Source organism: Aphis gossypii, chromosome 2 (assembly GCF_020184175.1).
Source record: "Aphis gossypii isolate Hap1 chromosome 2, ASM2018417v2, whole genome shotgun sequence".
Taxonomy (NCBI): domain Eukaryota; kingdom Metazoa; phylum Arthropoda; class Insecta; order Hemiptera; family Aphididae; genus Aphis; species Aphis gossypii.
In genome coordinates, this window is record NC_065531.1 from 46,299,034 (window position 1) to 46,318,438 (window position 19,405).

Sequence of the window (19,405 nt, forward strand, 5' to 3'; positions counted from 1 at the left end):
TAAACACATGCAACGATGTCTTTAATATTTGACGATATGTACCAATTGTACATTTGTACCCAAGACATAAGTGAATACCTACAGAATATTATTTATGTCGTTCGACAATGACAATAGAACCAGTGCGCTGTGTCTATATACATGTAAAACTGTTGGCGCCTGTACGCGATTTTTGTACAATAACAATACTGCGACAAAGACGTCGAAAATAAATTAAATGGGTTTAGGTAAAGACCGGCGCTCCCTTGCAAAATTATATTTTATAAACATGTCGCCTGCATTTAGTACGGAAGTAACGGTCCGGCGTGATGGTATATTATAGTATTGTGCCGCTGTCGCCACTCGCCGTCGCCACCCCCATCCAACCACGATGTGGCCTCTGAAAGACTAAACAAGACCTGTTCTAATATTTTATATTAATATATAAATATATATATAATATTTTAATATCGTGCATCTTTATGTTACATATTTATTTAAACAAGGTGGCAAAATTTCTCCATCACTGTTGGTAGAGTCGTTAGGGGATTTTAATTTGTTTCGTTTTACTATCTACTTACCTCCCAGATATCAGTTGTATAATTCAGTTGTCAAACTAATGACGTGGTCGATTGCAGCCCTTAAGTTAAGTTATGTTACATTAGACAAATCCGTGGGTCGTTTGTGATTTTATTTTATATTATTTTTTTAATGCGATAAAATAGCACAATGTTTAATACTAAAGTTTACATATTGTGTACATCAGGAGCGCCTATTGGGAGGAGCAAGGTGTCTTTTTGCAACTCTATTTTTTTATGTACCGTTAAATTATACTATGACCCGAGCTTACAAATTACAAAATCCAAGAAATTGCTTTGGTGGATAATTACAAAAAAATAATAAAAAATGAGTTGTTGCAATCCAAAAAAGGTTGAAAACCACTGGTATAGATAATGATGACATAATAAAACATATTACTTATAATTTATAAGCCGGGTATTAATACTATTAGTTTTCAGATGTAAAAAAATTAGAATTTTAACTATAGTTTTATACTCAAAGTAGCCTGCTGAAAAAAAAACTATTTGGCCCTATTTGACACCCCTATTTAAAACCTGAAACGGCGTCCTTGTTGTACATATGCGGGTCACGTGGTATACGTATTAAATAGTGAACATTTTATTTTGTAGATACAAATTGAAATAAATTAACAAGTACCTAAGAACTATATATTTGCTCTCATTGATGCGAATGTGGTTTAAACACCAAGTGGACGAACATTTTACGTGAAATATCAGAATTATAATTAGTACCTAATACTGTGTTAAGTACCTACAATACTTGTATAGCATTGTATTCAAACATGAATTTAGTTGATTTAATAATTTGAAAATATGATTATTAGTTATTGATTTTATTAATTTATTTACACCACCCATTATCGCTTATAAAAAGTTCTTAGGTCAAAATCATCAAGATCCCATAAGATTTTGAATCGATGTTATGTATTTACCTATTTTACCTAATTGTTAAATCGTCCTGTTTGAAACGGTACTATTATCACTTGACACTTCGATTATAAGATGTCAAGATTATATTGTTCGTAAAACGTTATAAACTAACTCAATCACGATGGCTCTTACATTAATTGAATTATGTCAACATCAATTAGAACAGTTAAACGATATTTTTCATTTATTATTTATAAGTAGGTACACAATTCGCAGTTAAAAAAAAAATCAAATTTGTTAATCTACAATCTACACAATAATATTTATAATCTAAAATAGATATTTTTTTCAATTTTCCTACCTTGAGTGTTAGCATTAAAATATCCAACTTGCACATTATATAATATATTATATATATTATATATTATTATATATCCATGTATGCAATGAAAATACCATTGGATCGAGAATGACAACGACAGTATATTATTGTATGTACTTAACTTATTTAATATATTATATACCATACATGTACCATATAATAATAATAATGATATGTCGTATGGCGGGCTGTGGCGCCAGTTCACCGCAGGGACCTGTTGAGTCCATCGTATGTTTATAGTGTAATATATATATACACATATTATATGTACGTCCGGCGGCAGGCTACACGAGGTTATTGTGATGAGAATGTGCGTTTTGAAATTCGAACCATTCAGAGCCGGTCGGCGAGGGTTTCGTACACATTTTTGGCGCCTATAATATAATCTTGTGTGTATAGTGTGTATATAATGTAAGAGTGTATAGCATCGTCGAGACTATTTTAACTCAAATGTTAGGAATACAATATTAACAAATAATACTATAATAAACTATATATATTATATACTATATTTATTATTTGTATATTGTTTTTTTTTTTTTTTTTGTTAGTACATCCACGTGTGTTTGGGTCTAGATGGTATTATTGTTTGTATTTATAAATTTAATATGTATATTATAAATAGTATATAATATATGCACACACAACACGTATATTAATACGTATTTATAATTTACCTATATATACCTACTAAACACTAATCGTAAAGATATAGCGAATTAAATTTTTTTTTAAATCTACCTATGTATATGACTGTTTGATTAGTATGTATAAAATACAAAACAAAGATGTATTTAAACTAAATCCAATCAGATAGATTAATTAGGTATAAAATGTATTATTTAAAATAGAAAAACATTATTGTTTTTTTATTATTATAATAATAAATGTCTTATAATAATATAATTTTTAAATATCTAGCTGTTCAATTAACCTTCATCATACCTATAAATATAAGTCTGCTATAGCAGCTTTACTTTATTTTAATTGTTAGGTACCAAGCACATTTATGTATATGTGTACTAATGACTCCTTTATAATCGAAATAATTACTATTTAGGTGATTCTTTTTTGTGATTTATTACTTCGAATAGTCTAAGGTTTAGTCTAAGAGTGTCAAGTATTCAAATCATAACTACAAGTATACTACCGCATACAGTTATTAATTATTGTTATCATAGGGCAATCATTGAATCATCAGGGGAATCATCCCTCATTGTATAGACAGTACACATACATAATAATAGTTATTTTCATAAAAAATAGTAGAAAATAGTAGTTAAATACTTAAATACTCACACCTACTCATTTAGATATCGTATAAAACTATGGTTTTGGCTTTTAAAATCATATAAAATATTTATATATTATATACCTAGTGTATGCAAATAAGACTCTTCTCATTATTCGATAACACACATCAGACATTATTATTTGTTAGCCATTTTATAATAAAATAATATATTATCAAATGCACATGGTTCGTTAAAAACGAATGCACATTAAATTGTATTATTAACAGTGCTTGATATTTAAATTTAAAATAAAATCTAAAGAAAACCAGGACCGCAAACAAAGACAGTTTTCTTTTCGTTGATACAACTTCACAAGAATTTTAAGAGAGACTTAATGTTATACAATAATCTAATAGAATATTCAACATTTACTATGATGTATATCTACTAATTACCTGCTTAAAGGATGTCGGCTCACTATTTCTTTTCACTCTCTGACCCTTATTGAACATCATAATTTTGCATTCAGTGGAACGAACCTCGTGTACCAACTCTGCAGTTATTTAATAACTTTAGTATTAAAGTAAAATAAAACTATTCAAACTTAAAGTTAAAAACTGCATTATCCGCAGTGTGCTTATTGGCTTATTTACGATATTTTGATTTTAAAGTGAGATATGAACATTTTTAAATTTAAATTATTTACATTCTTATAATTTGTATTAAAAGTTTATTTAAGTATTAAGTGTGTCATTTTATTAAGGGGGTGCACACAGGAAATTCACAGCTATTTTTTTAAGCCGATACTTGTTTTTAACCTGATATTTAGTCGGTATTATAATACATAGGTATATCTCGTATGTTACGGGTAATGTTAACATTTGAATAATATCGACATTAGCTTTAACTGTTACCATTACCCGCTATGAATATTATTAAATGTTGGATAATGCTAACATTAACTGGACAATATAATATTAGCCAAGAACTTTTAGATAATTAATTATAAATAATTTATAATAGAAAATAAATTGGATCATTAATTAATTATTAACAATATTAAATTTATTTAAGATACATTAAGAAATTACCATAAAATACATAATATTATTATTTATTAATATGAGTTCACTTTTCATTTTTAATAACCTAACCTTCTAATGATACAATATTAAATTTGTATTTTGTATTTTAAATTATGTATTGAAATATTATTTTATAAGAACTACGGCACACCGGTTATTTTCAGCCGTAAAAACTTGTCCACGAAAAACAAAAAAAAAAATGGCATCAAAATGTGGTTTTAAAATAAAAATACCTATTATTAAATTTATAGAGAACAATATTTAAGAGGGAACCTTATTTGTGTTTTTTGAAATATTACGTATTAAAAAAGTTAATTATTTTAAGAATGTTAATAAAATGTTTTTGTTCCTTTAATTACGAGCTGTGTATTTAAATTATTACAAAACCCAATTGGGGTTCCTTTCAAAATATTATTCTCTACAAATTTCAGAATAGGTATTTTTACTCTAAAACTACTTTTTGATGCCGTTTTGTTTGTTTTCCGTGGACATGTTTACGTCGCTAGATAATTTTAACCCATCATGTGCTGCTACCTGCTGGGCGTTATTCTTACGTTATTCTTTATTACTATATGGTATGCTTTCATGAAATTTTGAATTGCACAAAATGCTGGATGATTTACATTTACATCGATTGGTATTACATTTCCCCTTATATTAACACTTTTTGTAACCTTGACCGTCATCACCCGATCACCGCCTTATATTAAATTCGCAGTTTCCCTCAATGATTTTTCTATATGTACCTACTACCTACTTATACCACCTCATCGAGTGGTATTAAAGATAACGAATAGACAACAAATTTATTTATTTCTGATGTATAACTGCGGCAAAGTATTATATTTATTACCAAGTTTACGTTTAATATTGCACATCCTCGTTGAATTTATGTTGATGTTTGGCTAAACATTTATAAATGTAACGCGTAAGGCGTAATTGGATAACAATTATATTTATAATTTATAATTAATATATTCTAATTTCTTACGCGCTAACTAGAGAGCCTTTATAAGAAGAGAGTGACCAACGGTTTTTATCACGGTTTCATAGGAGTCACTATTTACGGTCCACATTGAGATTATGCATCCCTGGCTAAATATGAATATATAAATATAAATTAATAACGATAATTTGGTAATACTGTGCGAAAAGTAACACTGATGGACCGAAAACAACGGTCCATATCAAACAGCCAATCAGACGGCATTATCGAGTTGGCCACTCTCTTCTTATATAGGCTCTCTAGTGCTAACTTTAACTGCGGATTGGGAAATCTCTCACCTATCTCACCCCCGCCAATCATAACCACGGACTTCTATATAGAAAGTTTAGTATAGATATCGAAGTCTGTGATCATAACCGACAACACCGTAATCGCCGTTGCACCATAGAGTTATACCTACTCTATGCGTAAGTTGCACTCGCACACCCCGACGACCAACACGTATTATAACCCACACGAACTGTATTACTTTATTTCTTTACTGTATTATCTATTCTATGGTATTACTGAGTACCGATATAATATCCTTTGCGAATATTGTGCATGCATCGAAGCCATCGATGGATGGAAGGATTGATGGATTCCGCATGAATGATGTAGATATAGGTATTGTGATATTTTGTGGTTTACAGTCCACACTCCACTTTTTCACGTCAAAGGAAAATATCGACTTAATGGCTAATACAGGTAAAAAAATTGTATAAACTTCAATAATATTATACTATTCTAGTTAGTGTTTCATAGTTTTACAAAGTACTGCGTGTACATACACATCTCGAAGTGCTTATAAGTACTTATTAAGTCATATAATATTATTTCAAATAACAAATCGTAGATACATAATAATTAAAGGGCGGATTTGTATGCATTTACAGATTTATTCTAGTTAATCGTATGATACCTATGCTGAGTGAGTAGTAAAAATTTAAAATTCAGACGCTCGTATCATTTTTTTCTATAATGAAGCTTCGAGTTTTCTCTTTATCTATTTGCAGAAAAACTTTTAGAAAACGTAGAGTTGAATTTTTTAACCTTAGAAACAAATACAAACAATTTTATGAATTTTCAACTACAAAATTACTTGCAAATTTTCACAATTTTGAAGTATTACGTAAAAATTTAAACTTTAAACGCTTATAAAAAAAATGTTGACTAACGATTTTTTATTTTTTTTTTAACTACAATAATATTTATAACAACTTATAAGAAACTTTGTTATAAATTTTCAAGTCTTACCAACAATTTTTTATCGACATTTAAAAAAAAAATACTTTGAAAAATTAAAAATTTCAGTTATCTATAAAGAGCTCAAAAAAAGCTGCTATAATATTTTGAAAATTTAACTGTGGGTATTATATAACGCTATTATAAACAATTGGAGAAAATTTCAAGTACTTTTATATTTATTAATGATTTTTAAGTATAGTATTGAGTATTATTGACATATTTAGTACTTTATATAAATAATATATGAAAACAATAATGATTTCAATAAAAATATTTGTAATATAAAAATATACTTTTTGATTTGTTTTTAAATATATTTTGTTAGACACACGGCATACCCCGTACTTTCACCTACTTAAGGGCGCTGCATTTTTATTGGCCCCGACCATCAAATATTCCCTTAATCCGGCTAATAGGATAGTATTTTGTATTATTATTTATCAGTTTAACAGTACTTAATTGTGCCACGGGGCACGGTTTCCATTCTTCTTTTTCAGTATCTGAAGACCATATACGTCGTCTTACGAGTTCTGAGAATAAAGAGCTTGATACAAGCTTATTACATCTACATCTCTAATTAGTAAAATGTGTATAAAAATATTATTTATTTTAGCTTAGTTATTTATAACAAAGCTAGTAAGTAATTTACTATATTCGTTATTTTTTATTTAAATATCAAATTTTGTTAATACTTGAATTTTATATAATATATATAGGTATATGACGTAGGTAAAAATAGGTTAGAGATATTTATAATAGGTATATAATACGTTAAAATTCTGATTAAATATTGATTAAAGTAAAATGTATATAAGTATAATATGGAATAATATAATATGTATATTATTATTAATAATTTATTGTTTTAATAGGTACTTCGCGTAAATATATTGTTACCCGGCGTATGGTATAGACAAAATAGGTACATTACTGCAATTTTAACCATTTCTTTGTTATTATATGTAATTTTAACAAAAGTATATAATCTACAGTCTATACAATATTTCGGATATTTGTTTTTGTTTTTAGAATAAATAAAATGAACTGCATATACAATGACATTTACGCGGTTCAAATAGGCAAACTTTCCTTCTATACTCCTACATTAAGGGGTAATTATTTTATTGAACAACACTTATTACTTCAAAATGTATTAACATTTTTGAAAATTTCCAGTCGAAATATAACATAATATTTTAATATTTTTTTCGTCGTTATAGTATTATGTTAAAAATTGAATTTACGTGAAAAAGTGTGATTTTCTTATTAATAAATTTAATAGGAATTATTGTTGACCTCTCCCAACTCCCAACTAAATCTAATTAGCAAATAGAAATCATCTCCATTTTTAAAAATCCAAACACTTACAGAATATTATGTATTTGTTGTCAACGAGTAACTGCAGTTCACTGATATAATGGTTTTGACTTTATTTTCTTGACTTATGTTCGTCAGATTTGAGTTCTGACACATTGGAACTTCCAAGACGACAAACTTTGAGATAACGGTGCCGGTGGTGTGTCTGGAAGAACAAACGTTGACGCTGTTGTGATTGCACGACGTTTAACCATCGAGATGAGGATTATAATACAGAAGCAGTGACGGACGCAGGGGGGGGGGGGGGTTCAAACCCCCTCCGAAATGAATGGATGATTAATTTAAAACGTAGTTATTCTCACTTATGAAACTTCAAAAAATTATAATTTTTTCAAAACCCCCCCAAAATTTTCCTGCGTCTGCCCCTGTACAGAAGAATTCGTCCACGAGCTTGACAAATATAATGATAGATGGCCATAAGGGAAAGAAAATAACCGAAAGTGCTCGATGGTACACCATCTAAGTGGTTTTCTGCAGTCGTGTTTCCCAATCGAACGTGTGATGGCGGACATAGGTTGCGACCTAGGACATTTTTATCGAGACCGTTAGACCGGCTGGTCGGCTTTTGTCGACGGCAAAATAGACTCGAGACAACGACTCGGGAACCGGACGTTTGGCGTCGATGTGGATTACCGGTACCCATAGACGGCGGCGGCAACTGTGGTGCAGATTCGGGTAATTGACGGCGGAACGGATGTCCGCAACACCATGCAGCGTTTCCGGGAAAATCGCGGTGTCGACCGCGGCGGAGCACCTGGGTGAAAACAGGTTCGTGGGGACACGAACCACCATACTGGTGTCTGATTCACCAAGTTTTTACCTTGAAATCCCGTCGGCTGAGCACGAGTGGCCGGTCGCTATCCGTTCCAACTGTCGCACTTTATTGCAAGTGCACTTGCAATCACCCGAGTTTCCGTCATCGCTCCCCACCGCCGTTACCGTCCAAGTGCATGACAGTGCACGAATCGCTCTCGCTGTCGTGCCGTCACCATCAGTTGGTCACGGTCGTCACGCTCCCATGTCTAACACTGCACTCATCCGTCCGGGACCGTCTGCAGTAAACGTAACAGAGACAATCGGTCCCCATAAGAATACAATTTTCACTAAGTAAAACTCCATCGGTTTTCTTTCCTATCTTTAATATCTATATACTTTATCATATAAGTTTTAAGTATTTTGGTTCATTTGTTAAAAATTATCTTTGTTATACCATATTATATTAATATAAATTACAATTTTTGTGTACACATAAAAGACTTAGTTTTTCATATTTTAACCTTTTATTGTTCAAACTGCATTTACCTAAACTGCATTTACCTACCTACATGTTTTACAAGTTGAGTTGAAATAGTTTATACCTAACAAGAAATTTGGTGATCAATCGCTCCATTGTACAATAGTTTCTAGTGTATGTATTATGACTGCTCAATGTCAAGAGACATTAATGTATAAATGTGTTAAACTTAAATTCAAGTCAGCATTTGATATTAAACTAGAGAAGTATTTTTCGTAGTTTATTATACTATTAGTATAATATATATAAACTCAACTATCTTAAAATACTATAAGATCAAAGACAAGGCAAGAGCTTGGTGAATATTGGCTATTTGTGAAAATTCTTCCGAGAAACCGATTCATTGGCATTTAGAAATTTTAGGTGGTAATTATAGTATGATTTTATGCAATCAATGAATCTGAATGACTAAATAAATACAATTAGCTCTAGTTATACTTCTAACCAACCATGAACCAATCCTTAACAAAACTAAATAATAAAATTAATATTGCATATTAATTAATAATAAGTAATAGGTATCTAGTACATTATTAATAATTGTATATAATATGTAACAATTGTGTAACTGTGTCAAACAATTTTAAAAAGGTATCTAATAGTTAAATGTATCTGACTGGTTACGTATCTTTCAAATATGCAAGGCATTGCTTTGCTATTAAGCTAACTTAGCTAACACATAAATATTAAAACAATATGAAAATCAAATTAATCATAACAATGTTATGTACACTCAAATGTAATAACAATAATTATATGTGTTACTGTGTTAGTTACATAATGAAGTATGTTAAATGAAGATTTAATAATTAACCGTTTATTTGTTAAACTATCTAATTCACATCACACTGCGCTTATTTTTCTTATGTATTGATTATTTTAAGAATAGGTACCAGTTATATGCATGTATATCAATACCTATATCATATTATGTTATTTCAATGCTAGTGGTAATATAGTGAACGAGTACTTCTGTCTGTAAAATAATAAAAGATGATTTAACATTTAGGTACTAGGTATGTTTAATAAAAAAAAAAACATTTACGTTGTCACATTGAGAGTGTAGACATTTTTGGAAATGTCAATTGGTTAATATAAGTATTTTTAATACTTTTGCATATTTAAATTATATCATATTATGATACCATTATAGGTAATAATATATATAAATAAAAAATTATTAACATTTTATGACATAATATTGTATTTTGTTCCAAGTTGTTTATAATTTTAAATTTATATATTATATAATGGCTTAAAAATATTCACCAACGTGTGCTGGAAAAGAATGATTGTCTGCCATCGCTATTACTAAATGTTTTTTCGATCCGTCGCTGACCGCTGTAATTTTATCTTGATGTACAAACATAAAAACCTTTATTTCGATCATTTTACTAGCATTTGTCAATTCACAGTGTGAAACAATGAAAAATGCTGTATCATTTTACATTTATTTATTTCTCTTGACAAATGTATACGTTTTGAAAAATAAAATTTCACAAATTCGAAAATATTACGACGAAGCTTCGTAAATTAAACTTATACCTCGACGATATTGTTTTTAATTCAATTGAAAAAAATTGTATAATAACTTTATAGTTTATATACGCAATTTCATTTATTAAATTTTAATTTAAAAAAGTTTTTGTTATTGTATAAACAACTACGTTTCTTATAAAGAAATACGCGGTTAAGACTAAATATGAATAAATATTAATTAATTAAGGTAATTATTTTATTTTTTTTCATTATATTTTTTGAAATTTTTAAGATTCTTGCCAATTAAAATTTATTAGGTAGATATGTTGGTACATACATTTGATGAATTATTTTTATTTATTAATTTAGGTCCTATAAGTTTAATCTTAGGGATTCATAATGCATTTTTTAAGATCTTAAGGTATTTAATGAATTAAATTTTGACCTAACAATCGCTAAATTCTTGTATAAAATAAAAGTTATAATTATGTAGATATTCTGTTTCAAACCTGCAAATGGATGGACTATATACTGTAATATTAGTATTATTATAATTACATTTTTAATTTCAGTTTCCCCTTTCAATTTAAAACTTAATTTACACCTATGATCATAAATTGAATAAGTTAATATATTTTTTAAATGATAGTTTTAACAATCATATTTACTATTTAGTGAGTTAAAACTCTATCATAAACTTCCTTAAATCAAGTCAAATACTTTTTTTTTATTCAAATAAATATTTTTAAGACTTTTTATAAGTAGTCTTTTTACAAAACTACTTGAAGAAGGTATGAGCATAAAACTATTTTTTTATTTGAGTAGTGACTTTAATTTTGTTACTCTTTTAAAATTTATTATTTTTAGTTAATATTGTTAATAAATAATATTACATGTTATACAAGTACTTAAATACTATTTGAATATGTCTTAATAACTTGTCTTTATTGCCTGTTGTAACCCTGTAATATATTTAGTACTTTTATAGTCAATTTATTAATTTTAAGACTATGAAATTGTTTTTGTAAATTAAACTTTGATATTATAATGAATTCTTATAATATAAGTAATTAAACCTTAAAAGTAAATTTGGTATTTACATTTAATGCAACATTTCACAAATTACCTTTATAATTATTTTATAACAGTTATAACATAATAGATAATAAAAAATCATCACCAATCAATTTTTTAATGTGTTAAATAAAAACATTTAACACTAACCAATATATTCTTATCACTTGTAAGGAAGACATCAACATTATACAATTTTGTTTTCAAGAAATAAATAGAAAAAAATACATATAAAAGTACCTATAATTGATTTAGAACGAACATTATGACAGTTACATTTAACATTACAACAATGTTCAAATACTTTTATTAAAAATTTAAAAAATGTTTACCCTAAATAAAACCAGTATATTATAATAAATTCATTTTTTAAGATTGAAATATTATTTTTAGTTATTGTATATACTACTACATTTAGATATAAAAATTGACCCAAATTCCTGCCATGTAACTAGTTTTTAAACTAAGAATTTCCAACTTAAATGATTCACTATTTATCATTCTCTTAATATGATTTTTTGGTTTAAAATAGGTAATTATACTTGAGAAATTTTTCAAAAATATAGGTAGGGTTTTAAGTTAATTTATTTATCTAAATATATTTATTATTTTATCAGGTAAGATATTTATTTTTTAAACATTTTTAAACTTCTCATATTATATGTAATATGTATACATAAATAATATATATATATATATAAAAAACAAACAGTAAATTTATTTAAGGAACATTAGTTTTGGATAAATTATTATTATTAGAATATTAGCCAAGTTTTGTCAATATTGTAGTAGTGCATACATTTTTTCATAAAAATGTGCATCACGTAATAGTCATTTAAGATGTTTAAAAATAGTTGTGGAATTAAATACTTGTTAGTAATAGAGTACAATAATTCAATTTATAATAAATATTCAACAAATTGTGTTAATTATATTACACATCATAATACATTTTTTTGACCCAAAAGTTTATCCTTTTATAATGGTATCCGGGTCAGATAGTTCAATCAGTTTGAATAATTTACCTTGTTAACGTTTTCTTAATTGATATTAATGTTCAAATAGAAAGTAATCAAACACGATATCGTAATTTAAATGAAGTATCAAAATAATTTTATAATATCACACGTAGTAACAGCCCAAAACAACTCTTAAGGTTTTTTTATTGCAGAGTATGTTTCTTTTTTTTAGTTCTTGATAACTTTATGCAAGCCATTTTTATGAAAATCCAGCGAAATATTACAAGTTATAAATCTTTAGATAAGTTGACCAAATTTACATAAGTCTAAGTTTACCAAAATCATTCACTTTGTAATAATTGCTCTGTATTGGATGGAATCCAAACATATAAAGTATTTGTTTCCCGATCAATTATTTCTTGACGCCCATTAAACTGTTCAAAATTAGTAGATTCATCATTGTCACCATTATCTTGAGCTCGTAAATTGAGATTGAGAGGTGTACTAACTTCATCTGCAGTTAATATTTGATTTGAATCATGGGAAAAATTTTCATGGAATTTAACATCTACATCAGATTCCGTTGTTAGCTTATCTTTATTCACTTCCAATTTAGTTAGATGAATACTCATTTCTGAAGATGTGACAATCCCACTCACTTGACCTGCATAACTATTAATTTGAACAGAATTTACAACATCTTTCCTATGTACAACAGTATGTCGACGCATGTCTGAACGTACTCTGAATGCTTTACCACAAGTTTCACACTTATATGGTTTTTCACCTAATAAAAAATATAAAATAAAAATGATGTATTAATTTAAAATATTAAATTATGTTAGATTCCAATTGTGTTTAAATTTGTTCAAGTTTTTAAATATTGCACTATAGTTAATCTAAATCATTTTTAAAAATTCAAGTAATCGTTCTAATATTTAAATACAAAAAACATAAGACTAGATAAAAAGCTTGAGTAGGAGCACGTACTGATCACTTTAGTTATTGAAAAAATTAATAAATGATTGGGTTGCAATAAACATTGTATTTAATATATTTCAAGTCAAAATATTTGGTAAAAAGTTGGAGAAATAATTAGAACACGTGTGTTATTTTTGCATATGTTAGAAGTTGATAATTTTTTCAGATTTATAGAAGTGAGACTCATGGAATTGTGTGAAAGAATTTTCAAGAAACCTTTTCTGAGGGTACCATTGCTTTGAAATATAAATAGTTTTAAATTTTTGGGGCCATAAAGAAATTATTAAAATGTAGGCTGAACTAGAATATACAATAAGTATTTATACGTTAAAATCAAAAATATATCATATACCTGTGTGAATACGACGATGATTTTGTAAATACGATGATGCTCGAAAAGTTTTTTTACAAAATTCACATACATAGTTTTTTTCTCCAGTATGTATTCGACGATGGACAATCAATGAGTATTTACGAGCAAAGTCTTTACCACAAAATTCACATTGAAATTGTTTAGATTCAGAGTGCAATGAAGCAATATGATACTTGAGGTCACCCCACTGTCGAAAATTTCGTCCACACCACTCACATTCGAATGGCTTATCTCCAGTGTGCAACCGATTATGTACCTAAATTATAATCAGCAGTTTTATTTCAATAAAGTATTTTATATTTATATTATACAAGAAATAAATACTTTAAGAGCACTGCTGGAGAAGAAACTCTTAGGACATAGTTTACAGCTATGTGGTCGTTTACCAGAATGTGATCTTAAATGATATAGTAGAGAATTACGATGATTGAACTTTCTTTTACACTGAGTGCATACAAGATTCTTTGAAATATTTTTTTTCATTATTTGTTCCAATTCATCTGTATCGTCTTCCCAAGTATGTTCCGCTCGACTATTTTCACCATTATCACCATTTCCATTCAACAAACAATTATTTTCTTCTTTTGGTTTAATCATGGTATCTTCATGATTTGTAATACTTTCACCATTGTACTCCCAACTATATAACAAATAAAAGTTTATATAAAATTTATATTAATAATTATTAATTTTATTACATTTGATCTTGTATTGGCTGCTTTTCATCAGTTTCTGATTCGGTATCAGCTACACCAGGTACCATATGGCGAATGCCTTCCATTAAATCTTCTGGATCAGAAAATTCTTCTAAACAGTCCTGCTTAACAGTAACAACAGTTGCCGGTTGTGGATGTACAGAAGCCATATGCATTTCTAGTGCTTTTAAACGTCGAAAACTTCTACCGCATATGTGACATGAAGGAAATGGTTGCTGGAGTTGTGCAGCTAATATAGATCCATCAGATGAAAATATGCAATGTTTATCGTCCTCCATGCTCTCTTCTTCTGTTAACTAAAAATGAAATGTATATGACTATTATAGTATGGTTTATTATTATTATTATAAGTGTATTTTTATACAATAGGTTGTTTGCTTGAAACAAATATTGAAATGTTGAAAATTTTTTTTCTAATTTTCAATTAGCATATCTTACAATGATCTTTAAAAGTTATTTAACTAATGATAAGCATTAAGTTTTTGCTTTAAAACAAAATACTTTTATATATTTAACTTTGGGTAATCAGTTACTATATTATTATGTTATAGTGAGTTTTTACTCTTTAAGTTTACTTTTCCATTACAAGCGAATCTCTAAAATAAAAATAAAGTTTTGTAGTAGGAAATTACATAATAAATATTAATCTAGTTTTCAATGTTGAGCTATAAGTTTTACACTAAGTAGATAGTGTAAAATCATAAAACCAATAAAGGTAATTTTATTCCAAAAAAATATAGAAAATAAATTATTTAATTTTTTATCAGCTACCTATCTAAAAACAATAAACATTTAATCACATACAAATATACAATGTTATTATACCCAGGAAATTGTAAATATTTTTTGTAATGTATTGTGATCAGAGTTAGTAGATTTTGAAAGCGACTTCTGGTCATACTTTAATTAAATACATTTTAAAATAAATCAAGGAATGAGTGTACCTACTCATTAATGCATGTAATAGTGTATACCAAACACAATAAATTTCCAATTAACATGTATTTACTTCAAACCGATTATGTTTAAATATAGGAATATATAAATGACCTTACTCTATAACTTTGAAGTGGAGGAAGATCATGAAGTTCTGGTTGGTCTTCAATAGTTTCTTCAATATATTGATTTTCATTATTATCTGTTGATTCTTGAATATTATGATTTTGATAATTTACATGATGTGGTGAAGTACCAGAGTCAGTAGTGACTACAATTACTTTACTTTGTTGTGGCTCATAATGAAATTTTAGATGTTCAAAAAACTTTATTTGATGTGTAAAATGTTTATCACAGATCTCACATAAGAATGGCATTCGACCACTAACTTTTTTAGGAGCATGTACTGTTTTATGTGCCTACAAATAAAGTTTAGTTAAATAAATGTACATATTTATTATTTAACTAAATAATTATCAACAAAATTAATTACAGTAACTGCAGATTGAGAATTAAACTGTTCACCACACTGTTTACATTTGTAACATTTTGAATGAATACTTCTCATTGGAGCCGGGGCAGATTCTCTTTTACGAAAACGTTTTTTATGTGGTAAATTATTTTGTATTTCCGCATGGTAATCAGACTCTGAAGTTTCAACTTCTATTAAATTTTCTGGACTAATAATCTGTATAAAAAACATTTAAATAAATAAATGTAAATGTAAAATATATGTATGTATAATACTTGTTGATTATTTATATGATTTGAAGTTTGTGATGAATGTTTATTATTCGTGTTTAAATCAAAGTCAGCACTATATAGATAACTGGTCATAAGATGGGTGTCATGATGGCTACCATCACCAAGAGATTTGTTTTGTTGAGCAAGCTCAGCAGCTAGTTCACTGGCTAATCGGTGGTCATCTTCAGTGAGAGCTGTAGATCCATCACCAGATAATATATCATTTGCATCATAATATCCAGTTGTGTGATGAGATAATTCTCCATTCTCATCTTAAATTATACATATTAAGTTTCTTAGATGTTATCATTTTAAGTTTATGGAAAAATCTTACCGATACGGAATTCTTCTGGTAAATTATGTTGGTTACTAACAAGTTGTTTATTATTTTCTTCAGATACATGTTGATGACCATGTTCAGTAATATATTGATCTGCAGTTTCTAAAAATTCTCTTGATCTCTCATCCAATATATCATTGTCCATAATTGGTATTTAATATAATGGTAACAGTTACCTAATAAACATAAAATTGAGATAATGGAATTTCTTTCGATAGATTTGTTTGCTATAATAACATTTATTAAAATTATATTATTTAAAAATTTACTTTCATAAAATTCTAATTGGTTCTGTTGATTCTAAATATATAAATAAAGGTTTCACATAAAATAATTTACAAAAAAATATAGGTACTAGATATCTACATTAAAATTATTAAGTTTAGTTTATAATAATAAACTTGTAAAATTTCAATAAATATAAGATCATAATTTATTTTAGAACTGCAACATATAAGTTTAATATGATTAAATTAAAGTATATATCAAGGTATTAGTAAACTTATTAATTCCTAAACTTTTCATACTTAAATTTGAATTTACAATGGGAGTTTAATTGATTATATTGATCATGGTGTTAAGTTTATAAAAATAAAAATGAATTACCATTTATCAGAACAATTACAAACTAACACTATTAAATTATTGAAGTACCTATTGTTCAAAATTCATTTACATCAAATTTGACAATCAATTATATACAATCAAAATAGTGGATCTACAAATATTGATGCCAACATAATTTTGTTGCACTCTGAGTACTTACTAGTTGCTACATTTCTTCTAACTAGTTCCATACATTGTATATGTCTGAAACATGCATGCATCTAAACACCTAGTGACTATTTGGTAGCTATCCTTTTTTTGTTGATATTCAGGTATATAAATAACAACACACATGTCCACCAGCACGATCAGAATACATCAATTACAGGGATAATCTATCACAGAGTTCATATTGTTTTGCACACTGGCTATTTATTTAATCATCTCATAGCCACTGGATACTGGGTCATAAAGGCAAAGTGAGAACATCAGGTAAATTGTATATACCAAGGCATCTTGGCATTATTATTATGGTGCAAATGGATGGATGAGAGAAACATGGCAGATTGATTTTACTCACCAACAGCGGCGATAGTGCGATAGACCAAAAACAGTGATCAGGAGATGGACACTTATTGGTCGTCTGGTGTATGTACAACCGTAGCGCCACATCTTTTTACCCAAATGTTCGGCGGTGATCCAACTTCTGTGAGCTGCTGTGCTCGGCAATCCGACATCGTTTGTAGTAAAGGTGGATCGCGGGTGTGCCACGATCGGAGGATATGAACGGCTGAGGAAACAGTTCGGAAAATCAAGACTAGCGAATGTCGTGTGAAGTACAGGTGTTCGTGACAAATACACCGGTTTGAAAATCAAGCGTATAACCGGAAAAAATAGATAATAATAATACAATTGTGCTATTACACTGACGAAAAATACACGACAACGCAAGAAATGTCTTCGAAATGTGAGGACATCGACGAGAATTTAATTCGATTTGGTCGCGTCGAAGGGGTCTTCTGGTAGTATTTCTACGATATAAGAAAAAAACTTGTATTGCATATGAATTTACATTTAAATATAAATTTATATTTTTTATTTTGTATAAGTGTATTTTTAATTATAAAACGACACACGTAGATGATAATAAAGTATCGACTAATAACAATTACAGAATTATTCAGTACTGTAAATACCAAATATTGTAATAATATGGAACGACGTAGGTGATATACATAATAAAAATAATAATAATTATTATTATTAAAGTATATGATCGGCGGGATCAAGAGGGGGGTTTTGTGGTTGATGGAACGGGCGGAGGAATTGTATATACTACTAAAGGCATCTAGCGTACAAAACATGACAGTCGACAATGTCTGAGACTTGTTTTTTCCGACGACATACAGATACAGAGCAGTATTATAATCACGACTGAACGATTGATAAACAAGCAACGCCGTGATTCGGGTCAATCCATCCAAGAGTTGAGACACCAGATTACACAGTTACAATCGTATAATTTACCTGAGATTTATTATCCGATCGTTGTGATGACGACGGAGCTTTTTATACTTACCGCGCCCGTAGCCGTCTAATCGTCTAGACTCCGCTGTCAGCTAGCGTATCTCGGCGTGCTGCCGTGTATTTTTCTCGGCTAATCCCCGCGTCTGAGATGTGACACGGCGCAGACACCTGTTGCTATTTTTCTATTGCGAATCCGGTCGTAAAGACTTTTCGTGTCGTCTTCCCGTGATATTATGGCTACGATGGACAACATACTCGTCGGTACGTACGTCGGTTGGCTTACACCACTTTTTCTTGACAAACGTGTCATCATTGTCTCTAGCGGTTGGTTCCTCGATCTTAGGGTCCGACTCGAGAGTATTATTTTGTCTATGTATAGACTTATTTGGTTTCAGGAGAATAGCTCAACTTTTTTTTTATACTTTATCATTAAGTATTACAGTTTTAAACAATTTACATTATTGTTGATTGTCTATAAGATGTGTGATACACGATTTTGTATTTTTGAGAAATATGATAAACTTAAGTCTATTTGTGAATAATGAATACTGTAATTTGTAATAGGTATACCGGGGTTATACCAGAATCATAAAAATATTTGTATGTTTGTAATTGTCAATTGTTCATATGCTTAGTTTTGTTTATTGTTTAAATAGAATAATTTGAAAAATCATTATTAATATCATTATTGATA

At 28.6% G+C, this 19,405-nt stretch overlaps 2 protein-coding genes across 5 annotated transcripts in view; one reads left to right on the forward strand and one right to left on the reverse strand.

Annotated features, from left to right (window-relative positions):
• Positions 1-12,469: 12,469 nt before the first annotated feature.
• LOC114119048 (zinc finger protein 431-like) lies at positions 12,470-18,588 on the reverse strand. 2 transcript variants are annotated; one of them, XM_027980502.2, is made up of 10 exons: positions 17,765-18,588; positions 17,405-17,645; positions 16,633-16,814; positions 16,302-16,570; positions 16,048-16,242; positions 15,674-15,973; positions 14,601-14,914; positions 14,227-14,542; positions 13,882-14,158; positions 12,470-13,335 (listed from the first exon to the last, which is right to left on the reverse strand). In XM_027980502.2, exons 3-10 carry the CDS (start codon positions 16,781-16,783, stop codon positions 12,890-12,892), a joined length of 2,268 nt encoding a protein of 755 aa, XP_027836303.1. In that variant the 5' UTR covers positions 16,784-16,814; positions 17,405-17,645; positions 17,765-18,588; the 3' UTR covers positions 12,470-12,889. The 2 variants fall into 2 exon arrangements, with proteins under 2 accessions (XP_027836303.1, XP_027836301.1); XM_027980500.2 differs by lacking the exon at positions 17,405-17,645.
• An 85-nt stretch (positions 18,589-18,673) lies between these two features.
• LOC114119047 (dystrophin, isoforms A/C/F/G/H) overlaps positions 18,674-19,405 on the forward strand; it is a 54,625-nt gene continuing 53,893 nt past the window's right edge. For all 3 annotated transcript variants that reach the window (XM_050201140.1, XM_050201139.1, XM_050201141.1), the window contains exon 1: positions 18,674-18,972. In XM_050201140.1, the coding sequence (XP_050057097.1) occupies positions 18,945-18,972 (28 nt within the window). In that variant the 5' untranslated portion in view covers positions 18,674-18,944. The remainder of the gene's footprint in view (positions 18,973-19,405) is intronic.

Bases quoted from the DNA above. Each gene is read 5' to 3' on its own strand.
- LOC114119048 (XM_027980500.2), bottom strand. From the start codon at position 16,783: ATGGACAATGATATATTGGATGAGAGATCAAGAGAATTTTTAGAAACT. The intron at 15,974-16,047 runs GTAATTAATTTT...CTTTATTTGTAG, and splicing joins ATTCTCAATCTGCAGTTACT to GCACATAAAACAGTACATGC. The intron at 14,159-14,226 runs GTATTTATTTCT...ATTATAATTTAG, and splicing joins TCTCCAGCAGTGCTCTTAAA to GTACATAATCGGTTGCACAC.